General features: G+C 44.7%; 1 protein-coding gene across 3 annotated transcripts in view; it reads right to left on the reverse strand.

The window, feature by feature from the left end:
* HLF (HLF transcription factor, PAR bZIP family member) overlaps positions 1-18388 on the reverse strand; it is a 35695-nt gene extending 17307 nt beyond the window's left edge. For all 3 annotated transcript variants that reach the window (XM_051798032.1, XM_051798030.1, XM_051798031.1), the window contains exons 1-2: positions 18036-18388; positions 16559-16894 (exon numbers count right to left, since the gene is read on the reverse strand). In XM_051798032.1, coding sequence (XP_051653992.1) covers positions 16559-16894; positions 18036-18141 — 442 coding nt within the window. In that variant the 5' untranslated portion in view covers positions 18142-18388. The remainder of the gene's footprint in view (positions 1-16558; positions 16895-18035) is intronic.
* Positions 18389-18784: the final 396 nt, after the last annotated feature.

Consider the following 18784-nt stretch of genomic DNA (forward strand, 5'->3'; position numbering starts at 1 on the left):
CTGGAGACCCTTCTACCCCCTTTGGATACATTAAATTTCAGGGGAATAAAGTTCCCTGCATGCTGTGCTGCACTTGGGGCCTCCCAGCACCCAGACAACCAGCTCAGCACCATTCTGACTGAAAACAATGTGCTTTCCTACTTTCACAGGCAACACATCACCGGGATGGAACATCACTATTTGGGGTTTATTTGGGAGAGGGGAACGTGCCAAGGTACTTATTTCTGAGACCTGCAGTCTCTACAACACTTAATAATTCATATTAAACATACCAGGGCCTTATTACAAGCTGATTCCCACAAAAGTAAATTGACTGCCTGGTTTCCTTTTCACACTGGTGGCCATCCCATTCTCTGGACAGGACACCCGTGAGACAGCACAGGCCTCACAGGATTTTGTTGTCCAGGGCTTTTGGGAGGATTTGTGGTGAGGACAGCACAGGACACAACCCTTCCTGTTCTTTCCCTCTTATTCACAGGTCAGCTGCAGGCACAGGCACTGCAGAACTCCCACTGTGTGTCCCTGCTCAACACAGGATGGGGTCTGCAGGAGTTGGACATGTGGAAAAAGGTGTATCTGTGCCCAAATGGAAGGAGGAACCCTGGAGAGCTGGAAAGCACTGCAGGCTGAGGGCAGCAACAATTCATAGGCTTGGAAAATTATGTGGGTTTTACCTTTTACACTCCTGTTAACTCTGATTTTCATGAAGTAGGTGGTGTTGCTACAGCAACTGTCGTATCACATAATTTCTGCTGTCTCTGTCACAGGGATCATCTTATTTTATCTTAAACTCAGATATGCACCTTTTCTTCATCTATTCTAAAGCCCTCTGCATTTTGGATATAAAAAATCATACAAAATAGAGCTGTGTCATATAAATGATTTTTTTTTTCAAATGTAGCAGAAGGAATATAGAAAATGGCACTGACAGATTTATGGTGCTCCAGATTTTCAGAAATAAATTAAGGGCTGGTCTCACGATAAAGATGTTTTATGCCACCTTTAATGTGTTCTTCCTGCAGAAGCTAAGTGTTCCTGTGCACTTCAGCAGAAGTAACTCATCTATTCACAGGTGAAAACATTTTGCTTCCTCATGACCTGGTTATTTATGTGCCTACATTCCACACAACTCACACCCAGCTTAGATGCTGCTGCCCATCCACCACACACAACCTCACCTGCTAAACCTGCAGCCTGGAAGAAGCACCTACTGAAGCAGAAATCTCAACCCATCCTTACCTGTTTCAGAGGGTTTGTCCAAGCTGCCTAGGGATGAGGTGGTCACCCAGCTTTACCCTTGCTCAGTAACCCAAGAGTTTGGCTCTACCTCTTTTGCCTCCATTTTACTGCCTGGATAAGGTCTTTGAGGATTCAGTGCAGCAGCAAAACTCAATAAAATCCTGATGATGGAAAGGCCCTATTCAATTTTTGTTATTAACATGCATTCCAACTCGTGCACTCAGGGGTCTTCCTTTAAAAAATATAAAGAGCAATGTGGAACAGTAGTAAATATTCAGTTACACCCTCAGGTTACTCAGGAAACAAAAGAAAAGCCCGACCTATAGTCAAAGGTTATTGTTCAGACCACTCAGCTGCCAGCACAGCTCAGACCACCAGATCAAGCTCTGCCACAGCCTGAGCTGGTATTTATATCTGCTTCATCCTAAGCATTTCCAGTCACTTCCAAAACAATCAGTGCAGTCACCAAATTACACTTTGCTTCTACAAACAGGTCCTGGGCAGATGGAAATTTGCCAGCATGGATCCAACCTGTGGGCAAGAACCGTCTCTTGTGTACCTGGTTAACTGTCACGTATGAAATTAAGTTAACAAATGGCCTTTCAGTTCCTTCAATCACTTTGCAAACTTCCTTTCAGTGCTCCAGTTGTTGACAGTTACTCTTTAGCTCAGTTTCCCAGAGAAATGAGTTTTGTGCAATCGTGCTGTTCACGTGTCTGTCCAGCCCCCTCCCAACAACTCTGGAAATCGTTGGCCAATTGTAAACAAATTTGGCAGAGGGGTATCCACACATGCTTTGTGAAAACCATGCAAATGAAAAAGCTCATTACACATCAGGGAACCCACAGAGATTGTGCTGCTCGTGGAACTGATTCCCTGGGCAGGCAGTAAGAAGGAAAAAAGAAAAGCGTTACCATTTGTTAATGGCACTCAGAGGTCATTTAATCCTCTTGTTCTCTCCTGGTATTGAGAGTATCTTTTCACTTTATTCTACCCACTCATTTACTATTTTCAGTAATCATGAGCAAAATTATTTGTTTCACAACTGCACTGTCACTTGACAATCTCTCTGAATTCCATGCAGACACATCTGGGATTGATAGCCATTAAACAGTTATGCACATGTCCTGTCTTAAAAATCAATGTAGAAGACAGTCAGATGTGGACAACCCAGCTGTCTGGTATCACCCCAGCATTTATTTATTCTTATAATGTGTCCTGGAAACCAGAACTCTACTAGAAAGAGCTTTTTTTATATTATCCGCAGCACTTATTATGCAAGCAATTTAAGTCCTCACAGTAGGAGTGTTTGGGAATCAACAAATTTGCTCTGGCAGCAATGAACATTCATTACTGGGTTTGCAGTGGGGAGGGGTTTGGTTGAAGGGGGGAATTTTTTTAATGTTTTTTAAGATTTTGTTAAAACCCGAGACAAAAAGCTGCTTGAGGGACGTTGGGTAGGACTCAGCTGAGAATCAGAATGCTCTAGATTTATGCTGGAAACTGCATGTCCCTGCCCACCTGAGGGATGTGAATGCTGATCTGTGTGTTCCTGTGCCAAGACCAGAGGTCCCCTCTAACCCTTTTCCTTCTCACTCTCACTGCTGCTATTCCCATGCCATGCACATCCACCCTTACTCCAGCTTGGGGAAGAACAGGTTAAACTCAGCCAAGAAGAAAACAAGCAAGAGAAACACCTTTCCTCTTTCTGCTTAACTGGATAATTGGTGAGCAGGAACCTGCTTGATGAGTTTCAGCAGCTCCCAGAGATCAGGCAGGGCTGTTTCTGAGAGCTGTCGATGGATAAACACCTTTAAGCTGAACAACAGGGTACCTACCCCTGCTAAGGCTGTTTGTTGTTTTTTTTTTTGACAAGTAAAATTTCCAGAAGGCAATGAAGCAGTTTGTATTCCAAAGATCCATCCCCCAACACAGTAAGAGCAGGGAACTGAAAAGGCAGAGTATTTTATAGATGTTATAAACATAAAGCTTACAGTCAGGATAAAGAAATGATTTTTAAAAAAAATGTTTAAGTGAATGGAGAAAAATGAAATAATTATTAACTGCAATGGAGAGAGTGTAACAGTAAGACTCAAATGAATAAATTAACAGGTTCTGTCCTAATAATTTAAGGGGCCAAGAACATTCTAATCCTGCTCTGTACAATCCTCTGGGCTTATTACTTGATACCATTTATCTATAACGCAAAGGTTTTACTCTGTGCACTTAGTGATTTTGAGTCCATTTGGTTAAAAAAATGAACACAAGGGTTGATTTTCACACAAGGATTATCCTGTCCTACCTATATCAGACCTGTGTGCAAGCACGTGAGCTAAACAAACAAACAACAAACGAAACCAAACCCGGGTAAAGTCTTGCTGCAACCTCAAAAGAGTCACAGCTGTATAACCACCAAAGCAACCCCTACAGCCATCAGCCCATACTATCTTCATTTCTATTTCTTCACACTGATGTTTCAATGAACTAAACAACTGATAAACAGGCATTTAGACACGCTGAGGTTTAACACTAAGACCCAAGCTCTCCCTTCCTGAAGCTCTGAGAGTTGACTCCAGGTGAGTCTCACCACAGTTTTCCTCCCAGGTCAGTCCTTTTATCTCTGAGGATGCAGGAGAGACTAAGAGAAAGCAAACATATATTTATATTCTAAACAACAACATACAGATTTGGAGAAAAGTATTTCAGCTTTGCCAGAAATGTCTCTGCTCAGAGACAGCTCTGATAAAGTTACCTTACAAACAGGTTTCTCAGTTCAATAAACCAACCAACCCCCTCACTATATTTCAAGAGATGTCCCTTCATAAAGCAACAGGAACTGCTCCTCAAACACTCCTGCTTGCCGTCATATTTTGTACCCCCTCCCCAGGCATTATGTCTTTTTGTACTACTTTTTCATGCATGGGTGCCCTCGGAGATGTTGGAGTTTGAAACCCAGAGCCAATTTTCCATAACACACTGTATTTTGAAAAGCCCATTTTTTGTTTCACAGAGAAATAAATGAGTTTGCATCACAAAGGCTTTATACCCCCCAAACCCAAAGCCTCCCATACAGCTAAAAATCAAATCCAGCTTTATTTTCCTGCATGAGTCAGGCTGCATGCAAACAGCTTCTGAGGAAGGCAACTTGGGGTGGAGAACAGAACTGAAGTAAGAAACCCAGAGAGGGATACTTGTTCTTCTAACAGCACACTTCTATTTTCCCAAGACATTTGCTAATATTTTCATTTTAAAACTAGAGGAAAGCCACCCCCTTCCCCCCAAAAGAAGTTCTAAATATTATAAAGACACACAAGGACACACTTTATTATTTTAACAATTATTGCTATTTTCAGAGCTCCAGCACAGCTACTTCCTTCCATAATTGGACTTCAATCAAACCCTAGTGAAGCTTTTGATCTTGGAAAGAGTAACAACACAGCTCTGTTATCGGCACAGAGGGGGCAAAGAGTAGGACATCCAGCGTTTTTCAATAAAAGAAAGTTAATTGCTTTGACTTATATTTATCAAAGGTCATGACTACAAGTTCTCAGTGCACATACATAACGGTGCACACTGAGAAACCTTGTATAGACTGGCCCAAGTAAGTGTTGGGATTATATTCTCTGTGTGCATTAAAACAAAAAAAACACACACACACAAAAAAAAAGGAGAAGAAAAAAGCAGCAAAACAATGCTAGATTACTATCCAAATATACCCCAGTGGATGTCCTGCCAAATAGCAAATATGTGGCTGTAAGCTCCAAACTGAAATAAAAGCTTGGCCAGCAGCCCAGAGCTCCACTGTATTTTGCTCAGCCAGCCATAATCTGGCAGAACAGAGTGAACACATTTGCAGCCACGTGATGGAGAAGCCCGTCGGGCCAAGCTGATTTCCTTGTGTTGGTTAAATGTGATCTTCAGACTGTACACATCAGGGAAAACGTGAGAAAGTGGGAAACAACCAGCCACGGGCTACAAACTGAAGGGCAGCATAAAACCACTTGAGGAGTTTGCCTAAAGGTTGGGGTTTGCAGTGCTGGGTGTTAATGAGGTGTTAACTGGGCTCCTGGGCTGAGCACATTCCACGGGGGTGCTGAGCACCCGGCATTCACCTGGATCTGCTCGGGAGTTACACCCCATCAGCTCCTTCAGGATGCAGATCCTGAGAGAACCTGAGCGGCAAAGGCACTGTAAATTCTCCACTGTACAGGACTGAGAGCTACCCAGCAGTGGTTCAAAAATGCAAAATGCTGAGTGACTTTGAACTCCATACTGAGAACTCCATACTCAGAGGTGCTCAGGCCTCCCAGGATGTGGCCCAAGGTGGTCCAGGACACCCCCTGGGATTCAGACCGTGCAGCCACCCAGTAGCACCACTGAACACAAAGAAACATTCATGAAGTGCGACAGAATTTGGCCAACGAATTCAATCGGGAGAACATGCAGAGTCTAAAGGGCTAGAAGCTGCATCAAGGATAAGGTATTATATTTTGATAGTAGTATAATATTTTTAAATAACTGACTTAAGGGTGGACAACCAGCACCCCTGGCCAGAGTCAGAGCTGCACATGACCCGTGAGAGCACGTTACATGTGGGTGCAGAAAGAAAAGCCTCCAAACACAAGATCTCAGAAGTACATCCCTGCTACAGATAAGAGCAGCTCAGCTAAAACAGTCACCAGAGCACCTAAGAAAAGTGAGATTTGTTTACTCTCTAAGAGAAATAAATTGATAAACTAGACACGTGCAGCACCTGGTGAAAACAGAGACGCGCACGAGTTGACAACTACACCTCCAGTTCTCTCCCTGGCTCTGGCTAATGAGTCCTTTTCACGTGTTCAGAGCAGCTTCCAGACTGAGACTACCACGATTTTCAACAATGACATCAACCAGGTCGCACTGAGAAAATTGAGCAGATAAGAGACATTGGGAAAGTGTTTCTTAAACCTGGTGGTGAGCCCGGTCCAACTGAAGGATCAGCCTTTCTGAGAGCAGCCACGTGATTACAGGTGCATGAACACCAGGCCTTGGAGTCTGGACAATCCATGCCCTGATTTTTTAAGTGCCAAGGCACCAAGGTGTTTCAAGCAGACCAACATCTGTAACTGAAGGCTTGTGGTTTAACCTCCTCAGAAGGCAGATATGCAGGTTAACTTTAAATACGCTGCGCTCTTTCCTAATTCTCTCATGTAATATAGAGTTGAGCGATGCCAGTGTTCACAAGGTCAACCTCCTGCTCCATTTTACTCAACTGGTGTTGCTCTCAAAAAATGGTTCAGTCACCATTCTACTCCACTTCAGAAAAACCTTCTGCTGGTGAGCAAGCCCCGTTGCCTTTGGCTTTTGTGAATTAGTGGAGTAAGACACTGTAGCAGCACATGGCTGAGGAGCATGACACAATCTAGATATGTGACTTATTAACCTGATCTCTTATTTATGCTCTTCTCCTCCAAGGGAAACAACCTTTGCTACGGGCAGGGGAATTAACTCCTCATTTTTGAACGAATATCTGTCAGTCCCTCGTGACTAACTTGCTTGGGTTGCTGAGGTCCCTGGAAAAGTCAGGAAATGGAGAGTGGGAATTGAACAGCAGTGCCCTAAGGTATTTGTAGTTTCACTCCCCAAAATCTGCACACTCTTTACTAATCAGAGGATCACCCAGCTCAACAGGGCTGTGATTCTGGCCACCCTCCTCTAGCTGCCTAGTTGCATTACTCCACCCTCACCCTTCAATAAGCAAAGAGAATTGGTTTATTCCACGGGGCCAGCTCAGCATATAAAAAGGATACACCAAACTAAATTATCTCAGGATGAATGCAGCACCAAAAAACTGAAAAAAAAAAAAATCAACAAAAAACCAAACCAACAAACCATTGAGCAAACATATATTGCTGTGAAAATTTTATTTTGACATTGATATGCCGCTGTGGTGTACTTCAAACAACAGTGAGCTCAGCACTTGCAGTTATTTCAGATGTGTATCTGATTTTTCACTCTTCCAAAGTTAAGCTCAAGGTAATATTTCAGACACATTAACCCCCCCAAAAAAAGGAGAGGCAGAGAAAAAAAATTGCAACATTTCCCAATAAACTTTCTCCAAAATCCTGAGTGAGGAAACAGGAAGAAACTCTTGAGTGTCTTTTCATACAGCTTTTTTTTTTTTTTAAAGGTACTTCACATCAAATACACAACTGCCAGACCAAACGGGCTTTGGGACCTCAGGTAAGTGTTACCTTACCACAGAGGGTATCTGGAAACAGAATGCAGGGGCAAAGAGAGGTTCTGTCCCATTTGTAAATGCCCTTCCAAGTGTGTGTTTGGGGGAGAGGGAATGGGACACAGGGGGAGCAGGGGGGTCCACCCAGCAGAGCTGCATTACACCGGGAGCGGGCTGTGTCACCACAGCCTTAGCCCGACACACCCATATTTTACAGCACACAATGTACTGTACAATTCACAAAGCCAAGAAACTCAACATATCTAATCTGGCAGAAAAACAAAGTCATATCAGGTTAATCCAATTCTTAAATTGCACAACTTTGAAAAGACCAATGGGAAAACAAATCTGCCCCTCACTTGTGCTCCCCTATCCCTCCTCCCAGCGCACATACCCTGCACGACCTACTTTTCCTCTTTGATCCCTCAACATTTTTAGCCCACTCTCACTCTCCCCTGTTCCTCACTCCCTCCTAACCTCTCTCCAGCACAGACCCCGGTGCAGAGTGGAAAGTTTCCCAGGTTTGAGCCAGTGCTGCGTGGGATGAATGGGGAGATGGGCACACAAAGTCACTTGGACACCTGCCCACATGTGATACTGCCATACTGGTGAGAAGAGCCCTCAAATCTGAAGTTATCTCACCACAAGGTAGTTTCAAACAAGGCAGCAGAGATGGGGCCATTCTGCTGCACAAGAGGAACAGGATATTGCAAGGTCATGGAAAAGTTCAGAAAGTTTTTAGGTAAAACAACTGCTCAATTTGAGAGAGGACCAAGCCCCTTCCACTGCTCAGGATCAGAACCTCCAGGATCATGGTTATAAACCTTATAGCTGGTTTTCTAACTTCTCTTTTCAAATAAAACCCCAGAGTCTCATAAAAATCACAAAGCTCAAGAAGCTGAGGATTTCCAAGGAAGAATAACGGTGGGAAAAAATTTGTGACCCCCCCACAGTCCCTCCAACACACACTAAACCAATTAAATTTGGTTTCTTGCAGATTCTTTTCTCACAGTGAATTGGCATCTCACGGTGTCTAGAAGGGTGTCAGCTTTTCTAGAAACATTTCACACGGATCAGGCATTTTAAAGGTCTTATGTGATTTTTTTGATGTAGAAAATGCACATTTATATTACTCTTCCTGCTCAGCAACGTATTCCCACCCTATATCCACTCCTATACCCCCTCCTCTATTTTCATGAAATTTTAGGACTGTAACTATTCTTTCAGAATCGCTACTTCTGTGCCACATGCGGTTAAAATGAGCCAATACCCTCCAAAAAAATCAGCAAGCAGGAACAGGCAAGAGACCACACATACCTAGCACGACTGGATTTGGTTTGTTTTCATAGAAACCCTCCAGTGCCCTTCTCTCCCAGCAAGCAAGAGCTGCAGGAGTTACATCCCCAGGAGGGGCGATGCCCCCGCCGAGGGGCTGCAGCTGCAGGGATTACAGACGTCACCAACATCCACATTTCCACTATGCAGCACAAAGAGGGAACAGTGCTGTGGCTGATTGCTACAGGGTCCTTCAAATTAAGTCAGTTTAACCCCCTCTGTTTTGATGAGGAACAGGATTTGGGTTGGAGTGCTTAGTTCCTACTTACTAAGCATTAAGCTAAGCCCACAGCTGGTTTTTTTAAGCAGACTTCTTGCCGGAATAAGACTCATTTCCAAATGTTGCAATGGTGAGTTTGTAAAAATGACTGAAGAGTTTTAAGTCATCTGCTCTGCTTCAGTGCAGCCCTCTCGCCTTGAGCCTGTGCTTTATGTTTGCAGCCTGTGCAGGGCACTCTCCTACAAGAAGGTTTAGTGCTATTATTTCGGTAATCTCGCTGCCCTAAAAATATTGATTGCTCCAATAAACACACTTCTGCAGTATTTTGTGCTTTCAAGTTTCACATTATTGTTCCTTCGTTTCTTTCAAAATGCTACTTACAGTTTCCTTCCTCTCCACATTTAATTTGTGTTTGAGTGCTTTCAGCTGTACCAGGGTTGCTGTTACCAGGTCACCTCAAATACACCGATGTCCAAACACACGTTCACTAAGTGGGGAGGCCTTGCAGGTGTTTTATTTAAAACTTAAAATCTGATCATTGCCACACAAAATCATGGATCTTGCTATGGAAGAGAGCCCTGTTCATTCAATTGTTTATTAAATTCAGGAGAATCAACCAGTACTGTAATGAATTACTTAATCTTTGACCTATTGTCCACAGCCATGTTCCAGAACAAAGAATTTACAGCAAGCTGAGCTCCCTAAGGCTAATTGGAAAAGAACTCTTTTTTTTTTTTAAAACTATTCTCCATCCTCAACAAATCTTTGCCAAACTCTGTATTTTTGCCTCTCTGCTTATACACCTACATAGCTAAGGATGGCATTTTGTTACAGGTGAGTTACTGCTCTAGTTCACTCTGCTTCTGCTTGTAGTAAATGCATGTTAATGAATCCATCTGTGGGTTCCTGTCAAATTTTGTTTCAGTAATAATCTAGATTTGTGTTCCAGTTAAAAGGGAGCCTCAGTTTTCTAGAATCCTAATGAAATTTGGATTTTTTTTTTATTTCCTCCTACCGACAGCCACACACCAAAACACAAGCCAAGAGCTTCAAGATGCTCAATGCCTGTTTTCATTAAATGCCAAATAATATGAAAAAGAGAATAATGCCAGCAAGACGAAGAGCTAAAGCTGTTTCTCTCAAACTTGAGGAGAGGACCCTGAAGCAAGATCATGCCACATTGGAGGAGCTAAGCCACGGTGTTGGATGGCACACAAGGAAAATCTGGGCCAAATTTAACCCTGGCAAAATGTAATTGAGAGAATGGGCAGGGAAGCAGAACTGTGCAACAGCTCCAGGAGTGTCAGAAACGTGAGAGGTTGAACAATAACCGGCATTTGTTTAAAACGTGATGGAGAACACCTCAGTTCTGCAGGGCTGAAGAGCTGTGAAGAGCCCCAGCAGAAAAGAAAAAAGAAAAAATAAATGTTGCAACACGTGCTGCCTCACCTACCTCTGTGTTAGCTCTCCCCACAGCAGCTCTGAAGCTCTCAGGACCAAATTCAGCTTTTTGATAAATAGAAAGCTTCTTTAACACCATTTGTTCATTAAAAAAAAAAAAAAAAAAGATGATACAAGCTACAAAAATCTGTTTGCCATACATTCATTTTGACACAGTTGTGCATTTTAAACTCATTTCCTATATATAACTTAGTCCATTAAATGGAACAGATTTGAGGTTTAAGCAAATGGTTTTTTTCAGAGCTTTCATTACCTACTTAATGTAGAAGAGACCAACCTACAGTTTTTCTTGAATATAACTTAATTGAAATATTTTTTCTGATTACCAGCCTTTCGTCAAATTCAGACAAAATACTGAAAATTATTTGTTATGAGAGGAAAACTTAAAAAAAAAAAAAAGGAAATTTATGATCATGTTTGTGTGATATAAATACTAAACAGCAGTACTGCCAGGCAACCAAGCTTCTGATTTCACAATGCTCTGAAGTCCTCTTTACTGATGGTGACTATGCCCTTTCATCCTGTGAAAACTCCACTGGTGCACTGAGAGCTGTTACCCTCATTAAAAAAAAAAAAATAATTCCAGAAAGATGAATGACAAGTGAGTGAATGGTGACATTTTGCTGCTCCACCTGGGAGCTGACGGAGAGCAGTCAACAATCTGCCTGCCTGCTGAGCCACACAGAAATCAGTGAGACCACATGAGGAGTAAAGTACTTATTGCTCAGATTAATTGGCAGAATCTGGCCTCTGCAGCTTCCACAATTGCCAATTTGCTGTCATATAAATATGTAGAGATTGAACAATTTAATGTGTTTCCAAGTAGCTTCATCTAATCAGATAATATCGATGTCTTTGTATACACCTCCTGATGAGGTCTGCTCTCTTCACTATAATGTATTGTTTTATGAAAGACTTCAGGGTGTACTTGCTTCTTAAATAAAATCAAATCACTGCCCAGAGAATCCTGCAATCACTCTCCAAAGAGCTTTGAGATGGGAAGCAAAGCTCTGAGAAAGTCACTGTGCTTGTTCTAGGTAATTGCAACAAGTTTGACACTCAAGACACCCTTAAGGGGACAAAACCACCCCCCAACAAACCAACAACCCTGTGTGTATCCTCTTCCCAACTGTGGACAGCCCTTACTTGCCCAAGGAGCTCTACCTGTGTAGAATTGACTATTCCCAGTGAGACCTGGAGAGTCAGGCCAGGGATATTTGAAAGTATAGCATAACACCCAAGATTATTTCACGCTATTTACTGTTTGAACTCTGAGTTAACTTCAAGTCCTTTCACGCAGTCGAGCAATTATTTAACCGATAATCAACATTTAACAGTGAATATTAAAATTAGCTCCCTTGAAGGAGACACAGTGTTCTTGCTTCCAGCACTAACGAGCCTTGTGCGTTCAGCACTTTTTCCCCCCCTGTTATCATGTGACAGGCTATTTTTAATATTTGCCTGAATATATTTTGCATCTCCCTTTGATCCAGAGAGCTTGTGAGGCTCGTCTGCAGACCGAGCCTCCTTTGCTGTGGCAGCGCAGGGCGAAGCTTTGCCACCTGGGCAGGGGCTGGTGGGGATGGCAGGAGCAGAGCCGTGCTGAGCCGGCTGCACAGGGCAGGGATCCGTGCCTGGAGCACATGGTCCTGCAGGCACCGGGAGCCTCACGTGAGGCTCAATGTGCAGAGCAGCTGCCGGTCCCAGCCCCAGCAGCTGGTTTAGCTGCTCACTCCCACAGGCACGTGTGAGACCAGAGGTCAGGACATTCCCAGCTCCTCCCGCTGCCGCAGGTAGAGCCCTTCGCCTCTCAGAGAGGGGGGCTCCCGCAACACCTTCCTGCTTGTAAACAGCGATTAAAGCTCAGGAGAGGATTCCGCACGCAAGCTGGGAATGCTGCCCTTCGCACTGCGAGGCTGTGCTGGAGGAGGAGGTCACGTTAAGAAACACAGGGGAAGGGAGGCTGCAATACAGGGAGTGTTGCACACACACCCTTTTTGGGCTGCCCCTGCACCCAGTCATCCCCAGCATCCAGCCAGGAGGCTGGATGGAGCAAGAACAAACCTCTCCCAGTTGGCTGCTGCGCCTGTCACAAACAAGAGCTCCAAGAAAACGCCAAAAAACCCACCCAGCCCCGCCTGGTGTCAGTCACTGCAGCTCAGTGGCTGCGTTAAGGAGCAAGAGGTAATGGATACTTACACTCTACATGGAATATCTCAGCTGAATAAATAAACCACGACATTTAATAAAAATCTTTGTGTTCTTAGAGGGGGGTGGGAGGTGTAAGTGCACCTCACATGCAAACAATTCTCAGCTTTTTGATTAACAAGCCTCAAAATCTGTTTTTTTTTCTTTTTTTAACTGAAAGTGAAGCCTCGCAGATATTGCACACAGTTATATTTCTGCAGTGGATTACAAAGCTTGTTTTTTTTCCTTTTTTCTTTCCTTAAATAATCTTTGGCAAGTAGGCAAAGGCACCCAGCCATCCAGGGACCAGAGACTGAAAACCACCATCACAGAGCACAAAGCAGGAGCGAGCTCTCTCAGAACCTCTGACAGCCCCGTCCTCCTCAGGGAGCAGGGCAGAAACAACACCTGGTTATCCCCGAGGCACAGCCCCACGTCCAGGGGGCAAACAGAAAACTCAGATCTAAACCACAAAAATCCCAAAAACCTAATTAGGGTCCTTCACCAGACTCAGCCTGATGCCTCTGAACTCTAATTCACACCGTTCAAACCCCTTACAGTACCTGCCCCAATCACCCCCACCAGGGAAAAGAGCCAAAAAAAAAAAAAAAAAAAAAAAGGCAACAACCACGTAGCTACCTGCAAAATATGTACTTCCCTTTACACACAAACCACTAAAAATTACTCCAAATTTCCTTAAGGACTCTGCAGTTAAACAGAAATTTACATTCCACCAAAAAACACGGCAAAAGACAACACAAGGTGTGGTGCACGAGATGAAGAACCACAAAAATGTGTTTGCAGTAATGGGTTACTTTAAAAGCTTCATAAAATCTGAAAACCAACCTACCAGCATCCAATACCAAGACAAAAAAGAAGTTATAAATGCATCTACACAAGATGACGACTGTTGGTCTGGAATGCTAAAATAAATCAAAATACTATTTTTCATTAACAAAATCAGTGCTGTGAAAAATACGTGGTTCCAGCCTTGCAACAGTCACTGCCCTCTGTCCCTCCTCATCAAAAAAACCCCAGCATTTGCTATATGTAAATTCCCTGAACAGAAATGTATGGGAAGTAGGTGCTTCCTTAATTCTTTGCAGATGATAAACTGGTGAGCCTAAACATTTTTCCAGTGAGCAGACAATGTGAGCTGGAAATACAGAATTAAGTTACATTTATACAAAACCGTTTTGTTGTTAGTTTTTTTTAGGGGGGAAATCAGTGAAGATTTTGGTAATGTCACATCTACAGCACCGCTCTGCTGAGCCTGATGACATTCCTCACTCTACGCCAGTGCAGATTTCCTGATTTCCAGAGATGGTATAAAACAAGTTTGGGCAATGCCACTCACTTCTACAGACAGATAAGGTTTGTGTTTCAACGCATGCACAAAATCAAATCTCCTTATGCTGCTCTTCCACAGACCAGCCATGGCCCAGACACCCCAGGGAAGGTCCCTGAGTCACACTCGGGGTTCCACGTGCAGGTGAACTCCCACCCCTGGAGTTGGGAATTCTGACCACCTGCACGTGCTGCCAAAACCCACAGAGCCATTTAAAGCAGGGACACGAGAACCACAGGGTTTGACCCTTCCTTCAGCTCCACACCCTCTAACAGGCTTCCACTGCCAGGCAAAAGGCAGAAGACACACCAGTGAAATATTTTTAGGAGAATTACTATCACCTAAAAAAATCCAGTTTTCCTAAAAGTAGGAAGATCACATGAAATGAATTTATATGGAAATTGTATACTCTATGCTATTTTTGCCTGGGTTTATTGCAACAGTACAAATCACAACAGCCATGCATACTGGAATGGTAGCTCACAGCAATTAAAAATTCTTCATGTGGTAGTTAAAAAAAAAAAAATCTGTTTAAAAGTCTTAAGATCTATTAACCAACAGGCTCCATTGTAATGATTTTAACATTCACCTCCATATTTCAAAACAGCACATTTGCCTTGGCACTTTTATGACAACCCTAAATGGTCACTTTTACTCAATTTTTTTTTAAATATGTTATATTCTCAAACTTGCTCAGATGCTAAACTGTAAGATCTTCTCTTCAAAGCTGATTGTCAAAGTAATATTTTCACATCACAGCACATAAAAATTTCAACGACCTGATGATAAACCAGACTACTGTTAATTAAGTCACAGTTCCTATCTGTAATGGGGGGCAAGAAAAATATTATTTAAGGAGTGAAATGAGCTCCCTTTTATAAAAAACAGATTCAACAAAACGTTCTATTCTTGTAAAGGAAAAACGGTGTGGGGAAAAATAACTGCAAATTTAGATGTTTTATCCCACCCCAAGAGACATGATGTCCTTTCCAACAGTAAAAAAGTGCACAGCGAGATAAGTTCGTAACCCTGAGCTGCAAATGGCTCAGGAAAAAACTCCCAAAAAATCAATGAGTTGAAAAGTCACACAGACAGCTGATTACAGATACATTCTGACAGGTGATCGTTAACAGCCTGGCTCATAACCAGGCTCCTCTGGAAAAAAAAAAAAGAGAATGAGGACAGATTATCTGCTTTTAATTTTGTGAGTGCATATGCGACAGAATACGGTGGGGCACAGAAGCACTATTTTTAAAGCTGGCTCAGAAAAAGCAAAGGGTTTTATATCCTGCTCTTGCCAACTCCAAATATATTTTAACTTTGGAAACCCTTAGAAGTTATTAGTTAACTATGAAAAGCCTTGAAACTGAAATGCAAAGCAAAGTCAAATCCACAGAAAGTAAAAGTAAATGAAATCCATGACCAAACACACACTTCTGATGGGGGGGGCCAAAGGAGTCTGTTGACAGGTTTGAGAGGTTTTGGGGGGTGTTTAATTTCTTTTTAACGGGACAGGAATGTTACAGCCTTGCAAGGCTTTTTTATTTCGTCCTGCTCCACAACTTTTGTCCTTCTATTTATTTATTTTGCCTCCTTATCAGATGATTCTGACAATGACTTCACACGCTGAGCATGGCAAAGGATCAAGCAGAAGTAGAGGAGTGGTTTCCTGCTGCCAGGAGCACACTTTGCTCTAGCACACCTCGTGTGAGCAGAAGAGCACAATAAATAAGTCACTCTCGGTGGTATTTTTTATTTTTCTTTAAAGAAAAAAGGCAAAGCTTCATGTTTTCCAAACTTCAGTGTTGACACTATTCCACTGGCCATGATCTCAGCCATGCTGGTGTCAAGCCAGAGCAGTTATTCTGGATTCATACTAGTGTCTCTAAAGGGATGATCTCAAGTGCTAATAAACTAATAGAAGACTTCCACTGACATCAAAGGGGTTGAAATTGTGCATTACAACCAGACCTTGGAGTCCATGATGTTTTCTTAGGCTTAAGGTGACTACAGATGCAAGCTATGAACTCAGGTCAGAGTTGCACTCAAGTTTATGCCAATTTAAGCAAGATTATTATGTAGTTCCAAAATTCAGTTCCTGTGGCAAATTTTACTTTGCTCAACAGAGAGTAAGATTATGGCCAAAATTTCAAATAGGAAGCATTGAGCTTTAACTCCAAAATAACTGCCCACTCCTGTGTTCTCACATCCCATACTGGCATATTCTCTTTGACAGTCCTTTGCCCTGCTCATTTAACACTATGGCATCTATGCCTTTCTATGCTCTTACATGCTAACAGCAAGGCTACCAACAAAGGAAAGAAGTTTCCTTGGAATTCCCACAGCTTCCTTAGATAATTTAAACAAAAATCCTGGTGGAGCAACAACTTAGCGATAACAAGAACTATTATTTTTATTTTCTGGACTGTTGAGTGACTTGAATCCTATGTGCTCTAAGCTGCCTGTCAAGTGCACAGGGAGAAGTACTGATTTACACTGGGGAGGAGGGCTCCTGCCAAATTCCACAGGGGAGTTCTTAGGGCTGATTTACCTGGTCTGACCGGGCTCTGCATGCAGTTCTGCGACACCATGCCTGGATGGACTGAAGTAGAAGCCCTGCTGCTGAGGTCCATGACAGAAGGTGATGCTGAGGTAGCTTGCTGGAGACCTGACTGGTGTGGGCTAGGCTCGTGCTGGTTTGGGCTGGGTGGAATGCCATTTTCTGAGAGGAATTCTTCCAGGTCCATGTATTCCAACTGGAAAGTGTCTCCATCGTATGGCAGTGTCTTGTCCCATAATGTTGGACCCAAGAAAGCTGACTGAGGGACTGTGGTACCGGTGCTGTCATCATCTAACTTCTTCTCTTTGTCTTTTTCTTTACCGAATGCTTCAACAAAAAAAACCATAATAAAAACGTAAGAGTTTAATAATAAAAATATTAGCTACTACATTTCCATCCTTTCTGCTGCACTCACAGGTGGTAAGAAAGGAATACTCCCTTCAGAAATATTGATTCCCTCTACCTGATAGACAGTTGAGCCAACTGAGCACCTTTGCTGGATCTAACCATGTTTTATGAGATCTCTATTTTTAGTTAACAATTCCACTGCATGCATGGCTTTGAATGTCAGCTTCAATAAGTACTCAACAGACTTAAAAGTGAGTATAAATACTCCAGCAAACTGGAAGCTGTTGGTGTATTCCGTTGAAAAGGAACAGTCTTAACCTAAAATACCCAGAATCTGTTATCCTGACATGTTTCTAAATTAAGGTCCCAGTCTTGCTGGTCCTTTCACAAGCCCTGAAATTCAGCATTTCCTAACGTTACCAACATACAGTGGCAAAGGCTTGACAGAACACGATTTTGATGTGCACAAGAGACAACGAAAAACTCAAAGGTAGAAGCAAAGAAAAAGTTAAACCGATGCTTCCCCATTTTACAACACCCAGTGACTCCTATACACATTTTGGAAGCGAAACGCCTGATTTCTCTACGGGATTTGCAAGAAATCCGAACTGATAAAGCTTCCTGTCAAACCACCGAGCCCTCGCGGCGTTTTATTTTTAACCTCACGCAACAGCCCCGGTGAAAGCCTGGGAATGGGACTCGGGAAGCCGAGGACACAGGAAGAAGCCTTGTGGCTCTGCAAGACCTTCCCTGGGGTTTCTGGTTTTGATCCATCGCAATACGCGGCGCGGTTGTGCCTCCGACCCCCGCAGAACCCGCAACTTTCTCCCGTTAAGCCCCGGGGGGGACGCGGGGCCGGCGGGGGTTTGCTGGGGGGGTCCGGGATGGAGCGGGGGGGTCCCAACACCCAACACCGCCCCGGGAGGCACCGAGTGCCCTCCGCGCTCGTCCCGTCCCGTTAGGTCGGGCCCCGCAGAGCGAACCGTCCCGGGGCTCAATGCCCGGGGGACGGGGGGGGGGGGAAAGGGAAAGGAAGGGAAAGCGACGCCGCGGCCCCCGAGGGGTCCCAAGAAGGGGAGAGTCCGAGGGAGCGATCGCTGCCCCCGGGGAGAAGCCTCACCGTCTTCGTGAGCGAGCGGCAGCTTGAGCGGGTTTTCCAGCAGCGACTTCAGCACGCCGTAGGTGGGCGGCAGGAACGGGGGGTTCAGCGGGAGCGGCCGCGACATGGTCGGTGTGAGGCGGGAGGAGGAGGAGGAGGGGTGAGGGGGTGGGGGGGGGTGCAGCTGCGCGGCGAGCGGTTCCTTCCCTTCCTTCCCCCCTTCCTGCGCCGCGGAGAGCCGGGCGCGGGGCCGGTGGCGATGGGGGGCGCTGAGGGGGCCGCGGGACAGGGCTGTGGGGACCGGGCTGCGGGTCGGGCCCCTCCGTCGCGCAGCAGCAGCAGCAGCTCCGCCGCCGCCGCTCCCGCCGCCCGCTCTGCGCCGCTCTGCGCCCGCCCGCCCCGCGCGCACGTGCACCCGCCGCTGCCGCTGACGTCACGCCCGGTAACGGCCCCGCCATTGGCCCGCCGGGCGCGCCCCGCCCACCCCGGGGAGGACCACGCCCCCTCCCACCCCCTGAGGCCCCGCCCCGGCACGCGCGGGGCCGGCACGGTGAGGGGCGTCGGGGGGGGGGGGACACAAACCGCGGGCTGACCCCCCCGTCAGCGGCTCCCCTCCCCGTGTCTCCCCGGTAACCGGGAGGAATGCGTTAATGAGATGTTAATGATGCGCTAATGAGATGTTAATGAGATGTTAACGAGCCCTGAACGTTTGACCCCCGCACGCGGTGCAGCCGAGCGTGAGGGGCAGCGGGACCCCGGTGGGTCAGGGG

This window comes from Manacus candei, unplaced genomic scaffold, assembly GCF_025592945.1.
Source record: "Manacus candei isolate 608988 ecotype Guabito, Panama unplaced genomic scaffold, ASM2559294v1 h1tg000047l, whole genome shotgun sequence".
Classification (NCBI taxonomy): domain Eukaryota; kingdom Metazoa; phylum Chordata; class Aves; order Passeriformes; family Pipridae; genus Manacus; species Manacus candei.